The sequence below is a fragment of the Dermochelys coriacea genome, chromosome 2, assembly GCF_009764565.3.
Source record: "Dermochelys coriacea isolate rDerCor1 chromosome 2, rDerCor1.pri.v4, whole genome shotgun sequence".
Lineage (NCBI taxonomy): Eukaryota > Metazoa > Chordata > Testudines > Dermochelyidae > Dermochelys > Dermochelys coriacea.
Genome location: NC_050069.1, coordinates 189,490,002 through 189,508,236, shown reverse-complemented (window position 1 = coordinate 189,508,236; position 18,235 = coordinate 189,490,002). Strand labels below are relative to the sequence as shown.

The 18,235-nt window shown below is 39.8% G+C and overlaps 1 protein-coding gene across 5 annotated transcripts in view; it reads right to left on the bottom strand.

Moving 5' to 3' along the window:
* Window positions 1–1,649: 1,649 nt before the first annotated feature.
* Window positions 1,650–18,235, bottom strand: part of KIF15 (kinesin family member 15) — a 55,216-nt gene continuing 38,630 nt past the window's right edge. For 4 of the 5 annotated variants that reach the window (XM_038389228.2, XM_038389233.2, XM_038389235.2 and 1 more), the window contains 6 exons: window positions 17,988–18,097; window positions 13,144–13,216; window positions 11,358–11,395; window positions 4,717–4,882; window positions 3,800–3,931; window positions 1,650–3,444 (listed from right to left, as the gene is read on the bottom strand). In XM_038389228.2, the coding sequence (XP_038245156.1) occupies window positions 3,370–3,444; window positions 3,800–3,931; window positions 4,717–4,882; window positions 11,358–11,395; window positions 13,144–13,216; window positions 17,988–18,097 (594 nt within the window). In that variant the 3' untranslated portion in view covers window positions 1,650–3,369. Of the gene's footprint in view, window positions 3,445–3,799; window positions 3,932–4,716; window positions 4,883–6,538; window positions 6,620–11,357; window positions 11,396–13,143; window positions 13,217–17,987; window positions 18,098–18,235 lie in introns of those variants that run through there. The other variant, XM_043508875.1, reaches the window with a different exon arrangement.

The window sequence follows — 18,235 nt, the reverse complement described above, 5'->3', positions numbered from 1 at the left end:
TTGGCTTAAGTCACTGCCATGGGGAAAGCACATGGTGAGCTAAATACCCAGTAATCCAATCAGTTAGCTGCACAACTATAACCCTAACTGACCATATAAACCTTCCTCAGAAAATCTGATAGTGACAAGTAGAAGAAACACGAATTTGCTTTTGGTAGGAAAGCGGCAGGAGGGGACTTTAGTGAATTTGGATCATAAAAAGATTCCTCCAGTCCCACTTTTTTAGCTATTTAGGAGGAAGAGAAATCCCACTGGACCCATTATTTTGTGCAGATTGCAACTTCTATTAATTCCATTATAAAATAGGGTCAAAGGGCTAGATCCACAAAGGAGAATTAGCCTTCATATACAATACCTAACTTTAGGTGTCCTGCCATTCAGTGGAATCCTCAGTCCTGGGTTAGGCAGCGAGGCTCCCTATACAATGTATGTGGGGAGTTATTCACCTAGGAATGGGATACACAAAAAGGCAGCACTGAGCAGGGAGCTGCCTAAACTAGCAAATGGGAAACGCCAAAAAGGATGTGAGATAAGACCTGCACCTCAATGTATTTAGGGCCAGATTTAAAAAAGATATTTAGGTGCCTAGTGGAATTTTCAAAAGCATCTAGGGCAGCGGTCCCCAAACTTTTTACCTCATGCCCCCCTCTTACTGCTGTCAACGTGCTCCAGGAGCCACGGTCAGGGATGGGGCTGCAGCTGGGAGTGGGGCTGAGGTTGGAGCCAGGGCCACAGCTGGCTGCAGAGCTATGGCCAAGCTGGGAACCGGGGGCTGAGGCCACAGCTAGGGGTGGGGCCAGAAGTGGAACTGCAGCTGGGGTGGGGCTGGAGCAGAGCTGGGTGGTGCTTTCTCCCCACCCCATGGGGGCTGGCCCTAGCCCCCCAAACATTCTTCTGGTCCCCCCTGGGGGGCACCCTGAAGTTTGGGGACCACTGATTTAGGGTGAAATCAATGGGTATTAGATGCCTATGTGCTTTTGAAAATCCCACCTATCTTTAAAAATCTGGGCTTTAGGCATTTATTTTCACTAGGGAGTCACAGCCATGAATCTTCTCTTGGAGTTAGGTACCTAAGCCAAGTCAACCATTTCTCACAAAAACCAAAACAAAAACACATCATGATGGTGATGCTCTCCTTATATATTCATTTTGCCAGAAAGCAAGAATAACTCTCTAGCCCAGTGGTTAGGGCACTGACCTGGCATATGGGATGGCAAGGTCCACGTTCCTGTTCCAACTCAGGCAGAATCAGGATTGAACTTGGGTTCCCACATCCTGGCAGCGTGCGCTAAGCACTGGAGTATAGGGTATATATTTTGTATGGGGCCTGACCCAGTAGACCTACACTAAGATTGGGCTGTGCCGGTGAGATAGGTGCCCAGTTTGTGAATCCAGCTGGGGTTTGGACAAGGGCTAGGCATCAGCACTGAGGCATGCACACAGCAGCCTGCCATCAGAAATGTAGGCACCATGGCGACTTTACTGGTGGAAACTTAGGCCCTAGGACTTTAGACGCCTACAAGGTTAGGTGGCAGCTGAGTCAGGGTTCTGAGGTTCTCCACTTTATACTTGGGCACCTAAGTCCTTTTGTGGATCTATCCCCAAGTCTAAAAGTTAGAGCGTACAGTATAGGAAAAAAAATAAAATAATTTATATACAAAAATCTTTATTTAAAAAGTGACAATTCCAGAAGAACTACTATACATTATAAACATACGCCATAAAAAATGGTACAAATTGTATTACCATAGCTGCCATAACTTGTTTGCTGTTCCTTAACAGTATTACAAATTTTGCAATATATCAGATAAGCTATCAAGCTCTGAAGTACCTCTATACCTCACTGCTATCAAGGTGGAGAGTTATTGCAGAAAAGAAAGACCTCATTGTCCACAAGGAATGAAGGGAGCAAGAGTTGAGGTCCTCTCTAAAATTACTTCATCTCTGAAATAAGTGAATTTCCTGATTTAGTCTAAATAGGGCAAGTTAACACCCTCAGTTTTCTGGAGGCCCATCTTAAAGATTTGATTTCCCTTTTCTCTCCTCTTCCTGAAAAATTTCAAATAGAAACTACTCTGGAGTATTAGGTTACTTTTCATACAGAATATTAATATCTGACTTTAAAATATTTAATTCATAGCTAAACTGACAAAAAATCACCGTCATTTTAGCCCCTAGTTAATTACAGTAGAACCTCACTAAACTTCATACCCTCTAGTTCACACAAAAATGGTCTCTTCCCTTCTTCTCAGCAATAGTGAAGTGCTGTAATAAGGAATTGCATTAAGACTTAATTATTTATACAAAACAATACAAAATATTTACTGACACTATCAAACAGATAAAAGTCAACTAACACATTTGTCCAATTAATATTGTAATGCATTATCAATACTTTCCCCCCTATTTTGAATATTCCAGTCATTTGCAATGCATCGCCAAGTCTTTAGGACAACTAATGAGGTTCTAATGTATTCTTACAAGATGTTGCATACATTTAAAACTATTGACAGGGGATGGACTTCTGTTTGATAGAATTTTCAGTTATACAGTACTCAAACAAGTTAGCCAATGAGGTTATTCTCAACAATACTAGTGCAGAATGGTTTCTTATCACTACAGAAGTCCCTGTTTGAAGCTTATTCAGTGAAAAAAATTTGTTTTGAGAGCACTTGAATTCCAGAAAGAGTGGAATAAGGGAAAGCAAGCAAATATTATGCCACAAGATTCCAAATATTCATAGTACTATTTACAAATCAATTCATTATTAAATTGACATTCTTGCTTTATTGAAAAAACTTCTTAATAAAAAACGTATTTTTGAGCAATAAAGAAATTTGAATCATTTCACAACTTGACAAGTGAATTTCATCATTCTAGTATCAACATTTAGACATCCATAAAAACAACAGGCAGAAGTTTAGATACTAGTTGAATTTGTACAAAATACCTTTCTACAAACTGAGGTAATGTGAAAAACCCCTAGCATTAAAAAAAAAAGCATTGACCTGAATTAAAGTACAAAAGGAAACAAGAAATAGAGAATGTTCCAATGAAAACTAGTCACTTTTCCTGTACAAGTACAAAGTTGCAAGGAAAGTCCTGCAGCACCTATGGATAAAGCTGTAGAACAACTTCAAAAAGTGGGGGTTAGAAAATCTGCCAGATGAGCTGAGGCAGACTGTTTCACTACAAACCACCACCTGGCACATTACACAGACTGAAATAACTGATTATCCTGAGTACATCTGATGAAGGGCTCTAGTTAATAGTGATGAAGGAGAAGCTTTACTTTTAGAACTCTCTCTTTAAAGTCTATCAACGTTTTTAAATGATCAGTTTTGCAAGTTTATTTGTTGTTGTGGCTGATCAAGATTCTTGACATGGTTCAGCTTTTTTAATTTCCTTCAAAAAGACATTTTCAACACGCAGTTTTTCAACCTCCTGTAGAGAGAGAAATATGGTACTCAGAATTAGAAGACAGACTGTCTCAAGAGATACTTATTCTAAGTTTAAAAAAAAAAAAGTCACCTAAATGTGATGACATTAACTAATTTTTGCAAGCTGTACAACTTCTTTTGTGTTTTATAAACTACAGGAGTAATTAAGAAAACTGAACAATACTGACATTGATGATGAAACTGACTAGCTATGAACCAAACATTATTGCACAGAATTGTAGGATGCCAAGTATACTTAAATAGAGGAATCGGAAGTCTAGTCTCCTGATCAAGCTTTTGCTTTCTGTTCTACCACAGATCATTTATTTAATCTGTATTCTAATCTCTGGGACGCATACCTCAGTAAGTTTGGCATAATCTTTCTTCAGTTTCACAAGATACTGAATCTTCTGGTTTAGGTTTTGGTGACCTACTAACTTCCCGTTCTCCACAGCGAGAAACTCTACTTGCTTCCTTAGCAAGTCCATCTCCTGTAATTAAACAAATTAAATACAACTGTATTTTTTTTTTCACATGTTCAGATTGTAAGAAAGCAGTTTCTTTTGAAATTGGCAATACTGCTACAGTAGAACCTCAGAGTTCAGTGTTCATAAGAACACCTCAGGAATGGAGGTTGCTCATAACTCTGAACAAAACATGGTTGTTCTTTCAAAAGTTTACAACTGAACATTGACTTAATATAACTTTGAAGCTTTATTATGCAGAAGAAAAATGCTGCTTTCTCCCCCCCCCCCCCTTTTTTTTAGTAGTTTATGTTTAACAGTACTGTACAGTATTTACTTTTTCTTTGTCTGCTGCTGTCTGATTGCGTACATCCGGTTTCAAATGAGGCATGTGGTTGACTGGTCAGTTCGTAATGCTGGTGTTCATAACTCTGAGGTTCTACTATATTTAAGTTTGTTGTAGCATAACACATACCTGTGGGTCCATCTACCAATTGACACCTACTTGTTCCTCACTCTCATTGGCTACTAGACTAGATTTCTCTAGTGGAAAAGTACAGTTGGTTGATCTGCATTTCAGATCACATCTCTGCATAGAACTCCCCTGGGCATTTGATTACTACACTACGAAATACAGTTGAAATAAAAAAATCTATAAAATAAAAAGCTACATTTTGGGAGGCAGTCCTTGATTCCTTTACTGTTTTCTGGTTAATTCACAATATTGACTATTTATCATGGGTTTGTCTCCCAATCAGTGAGGTTCTAGTGGATACAATTAGCGAAAGAAAGTCACATATGTTGTTTATAACCTTTTCAATTTTGTCTCTCTCTTCACGGGTTTCTTCCAGTTTTGATCTCATTTCTTCTTTTTCCTGGAAAGTTTTTGACTCCAAAGCTCTTGTTCGTTCTATTTCCATGGTCATTTCAAGATAGGCACTCTCTGTACTCTTAAGGGCATTTTTGGTCTCTGCTAATCTGCAGGTATAAAAGAATTACAAAACAATTCAAATTAACCATGTTAATGCATTCACATCACTCCTCTATATCCCATCACATTCTTTTATTAAAAGGTCCTTTTGGCATACGTGCCCTGGTATCCGTTAATAGGTACTGTTTAACATTGGTACATAACCACCATCTTCAATTGCCCAATCTTTTAAGGGTATGTCTACACTGCAATAAAAAAAAGCTGTGGCTGGGCTGTTCCAGCTGACTTGGGCTTGCGCTAACAGTCTGTTTAATTGTGATGTAGCTATTCAGACTTGGGCTGGAGTGCACACTTTAGGACCCTGCAAGGTGGGAGGGCCCCAGAGCTCGGACTGCAGCCTGAGCCTGAACATCTACACAGCAATTAAACAGCCCCTTAGCCTGACCCCTGGGAGCCTAAGTCAGCTTCACAGGCCGGCTGTGGTGTCTATTTGCAGTGTAGGCATACCCTAGCTAGTGTCCTTCACTTGGGATTCAATGCTGGGCAGAAGTGTTCCATTTCAAACTTAAATTTCCAACTCTCTCAACTAAGCTAATGAAATTGGAAATGGAATCCTAGCCTACAAGAACTTCCTAGAGTGCACTTCACCCACAAAAATTCAGCACTCAGAAGGTGAACTCAGATTCATATATATATATATAACTACTATATTTGATTACTTACTGGTGAATATCTCTTTACATATAGAATTTTCACTCACAATTAATTCAGCCTGTCCTGCTCATAGTGATGCTTTGAACATTCTTCTTCTTGATCACAAGACCAGGAGCAGTGCTCAGGAAACATTTTGCTCTGCCAAAATGTTTCTAGCCCTGGCAGGTTGTGAAGTGTAAGATCTTAAAACACGTGTGTTACCAGTATTTCCACTGTTAATGAATATACACTTGTGAACCTATTCATGTTTTACATAAACTTAATACAGTTTTACTTCCATTTTTCCTCCCCAGAAGTCTGAGAGACTGAATACCAGCGCTGCTGCAAAGAGCAGGTCCTGTTTCCACATTCAAGAGGAGCAACAAAAGGCCTAAAAGGTGAGAAGAGACAACAATAGACAATATATTTTTTGTCTGATATTTTCTCCACTTAAGAGAACTTACAAAGCTGGAAAAAAACAGGCCTCATGCCTTATTGCTTCTTCATAATGCAATAAAAACGGCCTGAAAGGTTTGTTGGAAAAAGTGATTCCTCCCATCCCACTTTGCTTTTTACATTAGTAATTCAGGTCTTTTCTACTCTAGAAAACTCTTTGGTGACCAGAGCACTAGTAAAATATGACACTACAAGAGATAAGATTAAAAGCAGTCAGCTGAGCATTGGAGGAGATGAGAATTTTTGTCTGACTAGTTAAAACACTTATTTAAATCTAGTGCTTAATGAACATGTGGGACACAAGTTGTCTTTATTAAGGATTCAGCATTTTGCCTCTTCAATTTATGTGCAAGTGCTCACAGTATACATCCCGAGACACTCACCCACCCAAGAAATCCTCTAGCTAAGCCAGGGAATTCCAGATTTGACATTCTCTATATTTGCAAGGTTAAAAAAATCAATTAGGGGGAAAAATAGACATTCAGGTCATCTTTATCTATAAACAGCAAAAAAAAAAAACCCAACCCATTTTAAAAAAATTCTTTGCCAGTCACCTTTAATTCTTTTGGCCCACTGACACTCTTCTTGAATGTAAAAAAGGAATTGCTGATGACAGCAGGATGCATGGGGCTTTGCTGGAAGAAGAAACCACAGAAGTGATGCAAATACTGAGTTTAATATTTAAATTCTAAGCAGCACCAAACTACTGTGGTGATGGGCACATGAGAAAATAAAACCAAGTTAAATAGACAAACTAGAAGTACTATATAATGTTCAGCAGCAAATACTGACAAAAACGTGAGGTGATGCATGGTTTAAAATCAGCTTATTCTATTTAGAATTTTGCTTCCCTCCCATTCCAGCTATTTGAATTCTGACATCACAGGAGAAGCCAATAGTCTCAAATTCCTAAAATTGGAGATTAATGGTTTACACCATTTGCAGGATTTTAGATGATGAACAGCAGTGATTCCATGTGGGGTGTATGTGCGCGCGCAGGGAAAAGTTTGATGGGAATCAGAATGCTGATGTGAATGTAATGTGCAATATCTAACACGCCATCAAGGCTAGGAACAAATGCTATACACATTACTGGAAAGCTTAATTTTCCATCTTTCTAAAGGTATATTCATTTCTAGCACTAAAGACTTAAGATGTGAACATTCAGTGAAGCAACCCTATTGGTTTCTCACACCAGCAGTGTTACTTTGACACTGATCCAACTCTTGGAACCTCTCTCTTTCTTTGTTTACATGAGCTCTGCTCAGTTAAAGCAGATTTTGAAGAATATTTAGGCAAACTTGAAAAGAGTTATTTGAAAAACAATACATTTTGAGGATAACAAAAAATTCCTGCTTACAATTAAAAAGGGAAACTATCTAGTAGTTCAGTCCAAAATTTAGTTTTTAAAAAGACAGGTTTTAATAATTAATGACTAAACCCAAAATCGTTTCCATTTTTTACAAGTTTTATTTGCATGGAAAATATGCCCCTGCAGGATTCATCGTCTAACTATTGCAGCACTGTTATTGCATGAGTATTTGAACTGACACGGATTAGCTAATGATAATATCAGCACTATTTCAAGACCGATTCATCCATCCATCCAGTCTTGACTACTGTCCGCCCAATATGCAGCATATACTGGTGAATTTCTAGCAGCAGAGACTAAATATGGCTCCCCCGCCCCATATTTATATGGCATAGGGCAATCTAATGGCACTCAAATAGTAAATTATCAGAGGGGTAGCTGTGTTAGTCTGGATCTGTAAAAGTGGCAAAGAGTCCTGTGGCACCTTATAGACTAACATAAGCTTTCATGGGTGAATACCCACTTCGCCGGATGCATAGTAAATTGTTTATTTTCATCATTCATGCTGACTGAAGGGAAAAAGTTAAGTAAATAGTACAATAAATAAATGGTGAAAAGTTGGATTTTTAAAATTCTTCAGTTTTAAATCTAATGTCTGGTTTTAATTCAAGCAATAAACTAAACTAAAATATTAATTTTAACAGGAGTGTCCCTAATAAGTAATAAGCTTTTTCAAAAGATAAATCTAAGGCCCATGCTGCAACCACTTTCTCATATGCACAATCCCATTAAGATCAGTGTGGCTACTCAGATACATTTTATGCTTCTTCATAGGACCGGCCCTCTTTTCTGAATCAAATTGGCTTTGAAAAGTCTTACAAATGAACAAAAAAACCACAGTCACTTACCCTGTCATAACTGTAGTTCTTTGAGATGTTGGAGTCAGTGTGTATGCCACTAAGTATGCAAGTGTCCATGTAGGTGAGATCAGATTCTTTTTCAGAGTTGTGTCCGTTGGGTCTATGAGATGGCATAAAGAGCAGAGTGGTCTTGACTCTCCCTCATTTCCCTCACAATTTGAAACCTATGTTAGCTGAAGACCTTGAAAGTGGAAATGGAGGGTGGGTTGTGGGATCCACACTGACTACAACATCCTGAAAAATCTTATTATAGGGTAAGCAATTGTACTTTCTTCTCCAAGTATATGGCAGCATGGATGCCACTGTAGGTGACTGGCAAGCAGTATCTTCTTCAGGATGTTGAGAATGAGGAATGCTAGCTGCATTAAAACAAAGATTGGTATGTATAGCTCTTTTCAACGAGGCATTGGATCTAGTAGCCAAATACAGTGCACAATGCTTTACAAATGTAAACAGATTGCGCCACATAAGCAGCCTAGCAGATTTTGGATGTCAGCATGTTTGGAAATAGGCTGAGGAATTTGCCTGAGCTCTGGTAGAGGGAGCCTTGATGGACAGAGCAGGCAGTTTATTCGCCAACAGGTAACACAGGTGATGGTTATCCAGGTAGTCATTGATATGAAATGGCCAGGTCTTTAGAATGGCCAGTTATTGCTACCAACAGGCATGTGGACAGTTAAAAAAGATTTAGTCGGGTCAATGTAGTAACTAAAGGGCATGAGATATGTCTGAAGTTTTTAGTTTCTTCTCCCTGGGTGTTACTTAGGGAAGAATAGAAATTGCTGGATTGACATGAAAATCAGACACCACATTGAGATTAGCTTTGCATGAGGTCTCAGAACTCCTTTGTCCTTATGGAATGAGGTTATGGAGGTTCTGCCATGAGCACTTGAAGCTCACTCATTCTCCTGGCTGAGATGATAGCAATCAGAAAGACTATTTTAAGGGTCAGATGGTGGGAGGGCTCAAAGGGCAGCCCCATCAGCTTTAGGAGGCCCTGAGGTTTCATGCTGGGCTGAGTCTGTTACTGGTGGAATAAGCATGAACAAGGTCCTTAAGAAACTTCAATACCTTTAATAGGAAAGTGCTATATCAGAAGCTGATAAACTGATATTGCCACCAGATGATCAAATTGAAGGATAGTCTGGAATGTTTTCAACGCAGTAAATAATCCAGAATTTTAGGTGCCAAGGCCTGCTTTGACACTAGATGATGTTGTGTCATACATATAGAAAACCTCTTCCACTTGAAGGAGTAAGTCTTCCTTGTGGACTGTTTCATGCTAGGATCTCCTGAACACGTGAAGAGCAGTCATTTTCCAAGGTACTCAGCTGTACAGTCACCACGTCTGGATGGAATATTTGTCCCTTGTTCCCTTCCTTGATTGGAAGCTGTGCTGACATGCAGGAAGTCCATCAGCCAGAAATACCTCTGCCTGTAGAGAGCTACAAGTATGAATTTGGCTCAATCTCATCTGGCTTTGGCAATCACCCTGGCGATTAGTGGGATTGGCAAGGCACACAGTAGCCCATGGTTCTTTGGGCAGGGAAGGAATCTGGAGTGTTTCCCAGGCCTGTCCTGTCAGATTTCCTGGTTGCTCCTCTGATTCTGGTGAGGAGGCCCTTGCTATAGTTACGCTGAGGGGGACCAGGATATTCTCCTCATGAAGATATGTGACTGGTTACGACTGCAGAACTGGTGGGATGGCGGATCCCACTATGACCAGAAGGGTCACAGTGGCAGATTGTGGGTGGCCTATCCACTACCAGTCTTATAGGGGCCCACAAGATTAAGTGTTCTTAGGGTATATCCTAGGACATTGTTACAGTCTCTCTGGTGGAGTCAGGAAACGAGAGGCCTGGAAAAAGGGAGAACTCCTCTGGGAACAACAGTGCCATCTGACACAGTTGCAGTGAAGATGGTGCTGGAAGAAAGGTGAGAGTGGGTCCTCAGAAGCAAACCTAGGTAGCAATGTATCATCAGCCCGTGCCGGATCAGTGCCAGAAGGGGGCTCAGTGTCAAGGCAAGGCAGAAGTCTCTCCACTTAGCCTCAGACCTAGGGGATCTTCATGGATTGCTCCAAGAGATGCCATTTGAGCTTCACATCCCTGGATTTCCATGTGTGGGAGGAGATGCAGCAGCAGATGGAGCATATTTTACAGACGTGAACTTCCCTGAGGAAGAAAACACACCTGCTATACCCATACGTATGGGCATCAGGCCACTGCACAGAGGGCTTAGAGTCCACCATTTTAAATGGCTGTACAACTTTGCCCTGGTGAACGGGGAGGCATGGGATGTGTGTGTTTCTCTTGTCATCTTTTCCATTTTTGTTTTGTTTTTTGGAACATTCAACTAAAAGGAAGAACTTAAAAAATAAAACAAGGTGAGTACCTTTTCACAAGTAAGTTTGGAGCTTAGACAAAGCCTGAGCTGATTGGACACGGTTGGGATTTCACCTTGCTGCTACAGGTGGGTAAGGGAACTGAGGGAGTGTCGAGGCCACTCTGCCATTTATGCCCCTGCATGGGAACCACAAGGAAACACAGGATACATGCCATGGTCCCAACCAACATGGCTATGCAAGAGATTCTGAGCTCACATGCATGATGTGCATGCATACCTTACAGTGGAATCCACAAGGACACATACTCAAAGAACCTCATGCAGTTTCAGCATATTTCAGAGCACTTTACCTAGACAGTAGCTTTTTGTATCAAATACAGAAACTACTACTGCCACCTACTGATGAAAAATGCTAAGAACTGAATGTTTATTTTAAAAGAAAAGAGGACTTTTGGCACCTTAGAGACTAACAAATTTATTAGAGCATAAGCTTTCGTGAGCTACAGCTCACTTCAAGTGAGCTGTAGCTCACGAAAGCTTATGCTCTAATAAATTTGTTAGTCTCTAAGGTGCCAAAAGTCCTCTTTTCTTTTTGCGAATACAGACTAACAGGGCTGCTACTCTGAAACCTGTCATTATTTTAAAAGGTAAACAGGATTTCTGGTTTTAAGTTTTTTTGTTCAGATCTTCAATGCTAGATGGAAAATGTCTTTTAAGATGTAAGTAAATTATTTTCAGTATTTAAAATAGCTTTTGTGATCCAGTTTTCAGGGTGATGAAAAATATTTAACTTACTCTGATCTAATTTTCAGTATTTCTTCCATCGCTTTATTCTGAAAAGGTTCAAAATAGGAAGTGTTACATCAGTAAAATTTAGAAGTTATAACAGCATTTATATACAATTGATTATTTAACAGCAAGCTTCTTAGTCTTTTCTGACACTGAAATAATCCAGTAACACTACTGTAGCTAATATTACCAACATTAATTGCTGACTACTAAGAGGTATGGTGGTGTTATTATGTAAACATAATCCCTCCACTGAATGACCCACAACCAGCCAGTGCAGCTGTAAGACTGGGCTGCACCATCTGGGAAGTGCATAGCCAGGGCTCATTCAGCAGATGCCATGAGCAGTCTCCACTGTAACTTAAATATTGCTTTCTTTGGGCAGAAACCTCAGGAGAGGAAAGTGGTACAAGCTGCAACTCCGGTCTCGTCTCCACTACGGGGCAAGTCGACCTAAATTATGCTACTCCAGCTATATCTTTTGTTCTGTTTCATATCGATGCAAAATTTGTAATTCTAGTGAATTCTAAAGGATACTGAGCCTGTTTCAAATCTATCATTGCTTTTAAACTGGTTTAAACTTGATTAAATTCAACAACAGTAATGATTAGGGTCCTACCAAATTCACGGCCATGAAAAACACATCAAGAATCACGAAATCTGGTCTCCCCCCCCATGAAATCTGGTCTTTTGTGTGCTTTTACCCTAACTGTACAAATTTCACAGGAGGAGACCAGCGATTCTCAAAATGGGGGTCCTGACCCAAAAGAGAGTTGCAGGGGGGGGGGGGGTCACGTTATTGCCACCCTTACTTCTGCGCTGCCTTCAGAGCTGGGTGGCCAGAGAGCGATGGCTGTTGGCCAGGAGCCCAGCTATTAAGGCAGCATCCCGCCAGCATCAGCACAGACGTAAGGGTGGCAATACCACACCATGCCACCCGTACTTCTACGTTGCTGCTGGTGGTGGCTCTGCCTTCAGAACTGGGCTCCCAGCCAGCAGCCACCGCTCTCCAGTTGCTCAGCTCTGAATGCAGCGCTGCCACCAGCAGCAGTGCAGAAGTAAGGCTAGCAGTATCACAACCCTCCCACCCCACAGTAACCTTGCAACCCGCACCTCTCACAGCTCCTTTTTGGTTCAGGATCCCTACAATTACAACACTGTGAAATTTCAGATTTAAATAGCTGCAATAATGAAATTAACAATTTTTAAAATCCTATGACCGTGAAATCGACCAAAATGGACGGTGAATTTGGTAAGGCCCTAGTAATGATGATTTACAGCAGAGTAAGAGAGGTGAATGAGACCCAGTGAGCTTGATTCATCTTCACTGGGACATGGAGGCCATGTCTACACTGACTGGGGAGCGACACTGCAACGATCTATGCACAATGCTCTCCCACTGACTTACTTTACTCCTCTAATTCTGGTGGAGTACCTGAGTTGACTGGAGAAGGCTCTGTGGTTGATTTAGCTGGTCTTCACTAGACCCACTAAATCGACCCCCACTACATCGATCACAGCAGCCAATCCCCGGTAAGTGTACACATGGAGTCTATGTCCCGGTGAAGATGACTCAGGCTCACTGGGTCTCATTCTGTTGTAAATCATCATTACTGTTGTTGAATTCAATCAAGTTAAACCAGTGTAAAAGCAATGATAGATTAGAATCAGGCCAAGTATCTGTTAGAATTCATGAGAATTATAAATTTTGCATTGATAGGAAACAAAACAAAACATGACCAGCAACACTTACAACCAGCAAAACTGAACATAATATAAAAAGATACAATACCTTTGCTAGTCTCTCTTCAGTCATTTCCTTCTCTCTCTCTTTTAGGTGCTGAATGTCAGAGTGCTTGTGACCTCTGTAGAAGTTCGAGAATGAGAAATCCATCTTTCTTATGTGCAAAGGGAACCATTTATAACGCAAGAGTTTTACGAGCAATACTTGTAATATTTTTAACGCTTGCTCAGAGTGATTTCCATGCATCACAAAATATAGTTCTGGAAGCAGTTTAAACTTTTCGTTACCAAAAATGCACTCTCCAAAAGAAAGATTTTTGCTACATGCAGAGAAATAAAACATTTTAATTTAAAAAGTTTCAGTTCGTGTTGGTTTAAAGAACAGAAGTGTTGAATACAGAGCTTAATGATAAACCTCAGGGTTTCAAGTAAGCATTTTTAGCTGACAATTTTGATACTCCATATGGATTGCAGAAAACAACTCCCTCCTAAGAGAACTCAATGGTTTTGCTCAGTTAAGAGGAAATTATTTTTATTGAGAATATTTAGAGACTTGTTTGAGATTAATGGGGGATAACAAAAACACTCAAACAGTTGGAAGAAAAGCTAAAACTATCAGAAAGCAAAAAAGTGGGTTTATTTTCCTTTCATGAGTCACTTGTGATTATCTTTAATATATTAGAAAAACTATGTGAGAAGACATACATATACTATAGGCAGAGCTGGCAGCAAGGCCTATTACTCAGACAGAAGATGTGTACAGGAAGAGAAAGATTGTCTCACTGGGAAGGCAATTGAATCCTGCCCTGGAAATCTAAATTTCATCCCTGCCACAGACTCCCTGTCTGATGCTAGTCAAGTTACTGACCTCTTGTGAAAAGTTTCTTATATATTTCTTATTTTCTGGGTGTCTGATTCGAGACCCTGTGATCTGATTTGCAGAAGTGCTGAGTGCTAGCAGCTGCAGTTAAAGTCAATGGGAGCCAAGGGATGCTACATTTGAAAAATCACGTCCAAGCATCTCATGTTGGGCACCCAAAATTAGTTGGTATTTGACCTCTCTCTTTGAGCCTCAGCTCCCTATCTGTAAAATGGGGATGATAATACCCTCTCAACACACAAAGGGATGTTGCGAAAATAAATTAATGTTTATGAAGCAATCAGATACTATATAGTGCTGAGCACCACAGAAAAGCCCATGAGGAAATTAATAAATCTATTTTCTGAGCCTGGTTTGAATAGTGTGCAGTAAATCAGGCATGGGACCCCACATTGAAAAATGGGGAAACAAAATATTGAATAACTGCTCATTAAGCGTACACCAAATGAGGCTGGGGTCCTGTGAAAAAAACGAGTATATGATAATAGAAAAATGGTATCCTAATACATCGGCACAAGGGAACTGAATTAAGGCTGCACAGGCATCCTTAATTCTCGGATTTCCTAACGTAAGTTCTTGACTTTGCAACTTTGATAATGTTCTAGTTTTTTATGTGGAAAAATATCTAAAATATTCAAAGACACTTCTAGAACTACTTGTCATTGTTTTAGTATTTTTGCCATGAACATTTGTCAATTATAAAATTTAAATTAGAAAAAAACTTTGTAATATTACAATTTTCAATGCTTTCTAATGGAAAGGCGGATTCAGGTCCTACCTTATATCCAGTTGTAAGGTGCCACACCGTTGTGTCTGACTTGTCCTTTTATTACATTAAGTTTTTCCTTAGGTGATTTATAATTAGCAGTAACAAAACCTCATATTACACTGATTTACGCTTCAAAATAACTTCATATTTATCACTTTGTAAACCCTCTAGGGAGTTCATCAAACAGAAAAACACCAGAACAAATGAAGATGGGGGGCGGGGGGGGGGGGGCGCGCGAAAAAAGAAGTCCAAAACCAAGAACTTAGCCTGCAGATTCAGACAAAGATCATACTTTTTAGAATCTAAGGGTAATCACCAGTTTGAAGTCTTTTCATCAGTCATCTTTCCATTTTGCACAAAGCATAGAAACAGTTACGTTTCTTACTCTCAAAGACGAGGTGTGGAATCCTGACTCCATTTAAGTCAATGGCAAAACTCCAATTGATTTCACTGGCACAGCATTTCAGTTTGTCTGTTTTTCTTAATATGGATAGTGTTAGGCAAAACTTAAGATTTAGCTAGCAGCTAAGACAGAAACCACAGATTAAGCAGGAATGCTTTAGTAGCCTAAGGACACCGACAACTGTAAATACTTAATAAACTTATATGGTTAAATGTTTGCTTAGTAAGTTAGCTTTTAGAACAGAACAAACCCTCCCTTTACAGCCCACCGAATAGCTGTAAGCACTTATCCCTACCCCCCACCCCGCCTCTTTCCCCCGCAAGGTAGCCATAGATACTTGATGCAATTAGAGGATGACCTTTATATGTATGTACTGTTTTTATTTTTGTTTAGAGTTATTTTTTGACTTGTAACAATGTTTATTTTTGTATATACAAATAAATGCAAATGAAGTAATAAAAGAAAGATATAAAATTGGTTATTGTAGCACTATAATTTTGAAGCTGTTTATCAGTCTTCCCGGTACCATGAATAAACCCCCTTCAGTATTGTCTGTGCCTGCTTAATTCTTGGGAAAAAGAATCTTTTTGCCTAACAGTTTTGTCGCAGCGAGCAGGGTGTGATCAGGAATCCTCGGAGAGTTTATCACAACCAGGGATAGAGGTGAGTACCCTTTTACTTACCACCTCTAGTGCACACCTTGGTTTGAGACTCCCTAAGACACCCCTTCGCACCCCTTTTTTTAAATACGGACCACATCTAGGACGCACAAACAAGAGGACTGAACAGGACTGTGTTTGTGGCCAAATTTTTGGGGTGCAGGGATCGCTGGAGGTGAAGGCTGCACTGCCAGGTTTTTGGAGTGCAGGGATCACTGTAGGGGAAGGCTGCACTGCCAGGGGTTTTGGCGTGCAGGGATCACTGTAGGGGAAGGCTGCACTGCCAGGGGTTTTGGCATGCAGGGATCACTGTAGGGGAAGGCTGCGCTGCCAGGTACTGAGCATCAGAATGTGTGCTGCAGTTGACTGAATACAGGAGTGTGCTCAGTTGGTCTCCCCTGAAGCGCCGCTTAGGTGGGTTTTCAGGAAGCTGGAATACAATGTCCTATGAGTTGCCCCAGAATGCGTCAACAATTCCCTCTACAGGAGGGGACTTGTTGGCGTGCCCCAGGGTGCACCAATGATACCCTCTACAGGAGGGAGACTTACTGACTGGCCCAACATCAGTGATGCCCTCTACGGGAGGGAGACTCATTTTTTTAAAATAAAATTAAACAAAAACCACCATAAGAAAATTAAAAAAAACAATGGCAAAAATGAATGAAATGAGAATATAAGTACAATAGACAGTGTGTTGTGGTAGTCTGGTCAAACAAAAGGAAGATTAGAGAAGGGGATTGTAATAAACGTAATATATGTAATATAACCCGTGCCTGCACTGAGTTTAAAAAAAGCTGCACAAGAAGCCTTGGGGAATAAAGCCAGTAATTGGGGACTGATTGTGGGCTGCATACAAGGCAAGGATGAGCCTGTTTCTCAGTATTATAATAAAATAAAAATAAAACAACAATAGCTCCTCAATAATATAACAACCTATACCTAAACAATACACCAGTTCAACTGGCCAAAGAGCTGCTTCTCAAAATAGTTCTAGCTGCTGCGTCTGTGTTTACCACCGTTCATAACCATGTCACCAAAGGTCGCATTGAAATCCAGCTCTCCAGTCAAACCATCACCCAACTAAAAAATCCTGTTCATAATGCATCCTACAGTCCCTTCTCCTGGTCCAAGTAACAGCTGCTGCTTCTATATTTGTTACACTAACCTCTCTGGTCATGTATAAGTACTTTAAACACATCCTTAAAAATCTTACTATGTTTCCTATCTTTACCCCCTTCCCACAATTCACCTTACCCTCCCGCCTCCCAAGCAACCCTAAAACAAATCATGTATATCAAAGCATTTAAAGTATTAACTTTATCTCACCTAAAAATTCAATATATCAACAGGAGGGAACTGTCAGGCAAAAGTTAAGATTTAGCTAACAGCTAAGACAGAAACCGCAGATCAAGCAGGAATGCTTCAGTAGCCCAAGGACACTGACAACTGTAAACACGTAATAAACTTATATGGTCAAATGTCCGCCCAGTAACTCAGCTCTTAGAACAGAACAAACCCTCCCTTCACAGCTCACCGAATATCTGTAAGCACTCATCCCCACCCCACCTCTTTCCCACACAAGCTAGCCATAGATACTAGATATAATCAGGATGACCTCTATATGTACATACTGTTCCTATTTTTAATCTTTGTTCAGAGTTCTCTCTTGACTTGTAACAATGTCTGTCTCTGTATATACAAATAAATGCAAATACAGTAATAAAAGAAAGGTATATAATTGGTCATTGTAGCACTACACTTTTGAAGCGGTTTATCATTCTTCCCAGTACTGTAAATAAACCCCCTTCAGTATTATCTATGCCTGCCTAATTCTAAAAAAAAAAAAAAACCAAAAAAAAAAAAGCCCACCACACAAACCACAACTTTTTGCCTAACCATAATGTTTATATTCTATTACTTTTCCCAGTTAAAAGCTGCACGAATAGGTAGTTCGGAGTTATTAACTTGTTTCTTTTATAACTTAATTGTTGTACTGTAATCATTTGTAATTTCAAAGGCAATACTATTTACTGGCCATTAAAGCATTTCTATAAAAATAGGTTTCATTGAGTCATCTTAGTTTAACTAGTTCTGATACAGTATGTGTAATATCATACTTGCAGTAAAGACAAAGAATTACAATTTAGTTAACAATCGCTTAAGGGTTAGGACAGGTTTTTACCGGTTTTTCCTTTCTCTCTGATACTCTTCAAGCTGGCTCTGTAGGTTCCTATTATTCTCTGTTAATATCTGCATTTCCAGGTGCAGGTTTTCCAGTTCACATAACTGTCCCTAAACCAAGCAAGAAAAACATGTTATTTGAACACTATACCACAATTCTTATTTTCATTTCCAAGTAAATAATTTCCAGTAAAGGACAGAAGGAACAAATATTCTGAAACCGTTCAATGAAAGACCGAAGAAATTCTC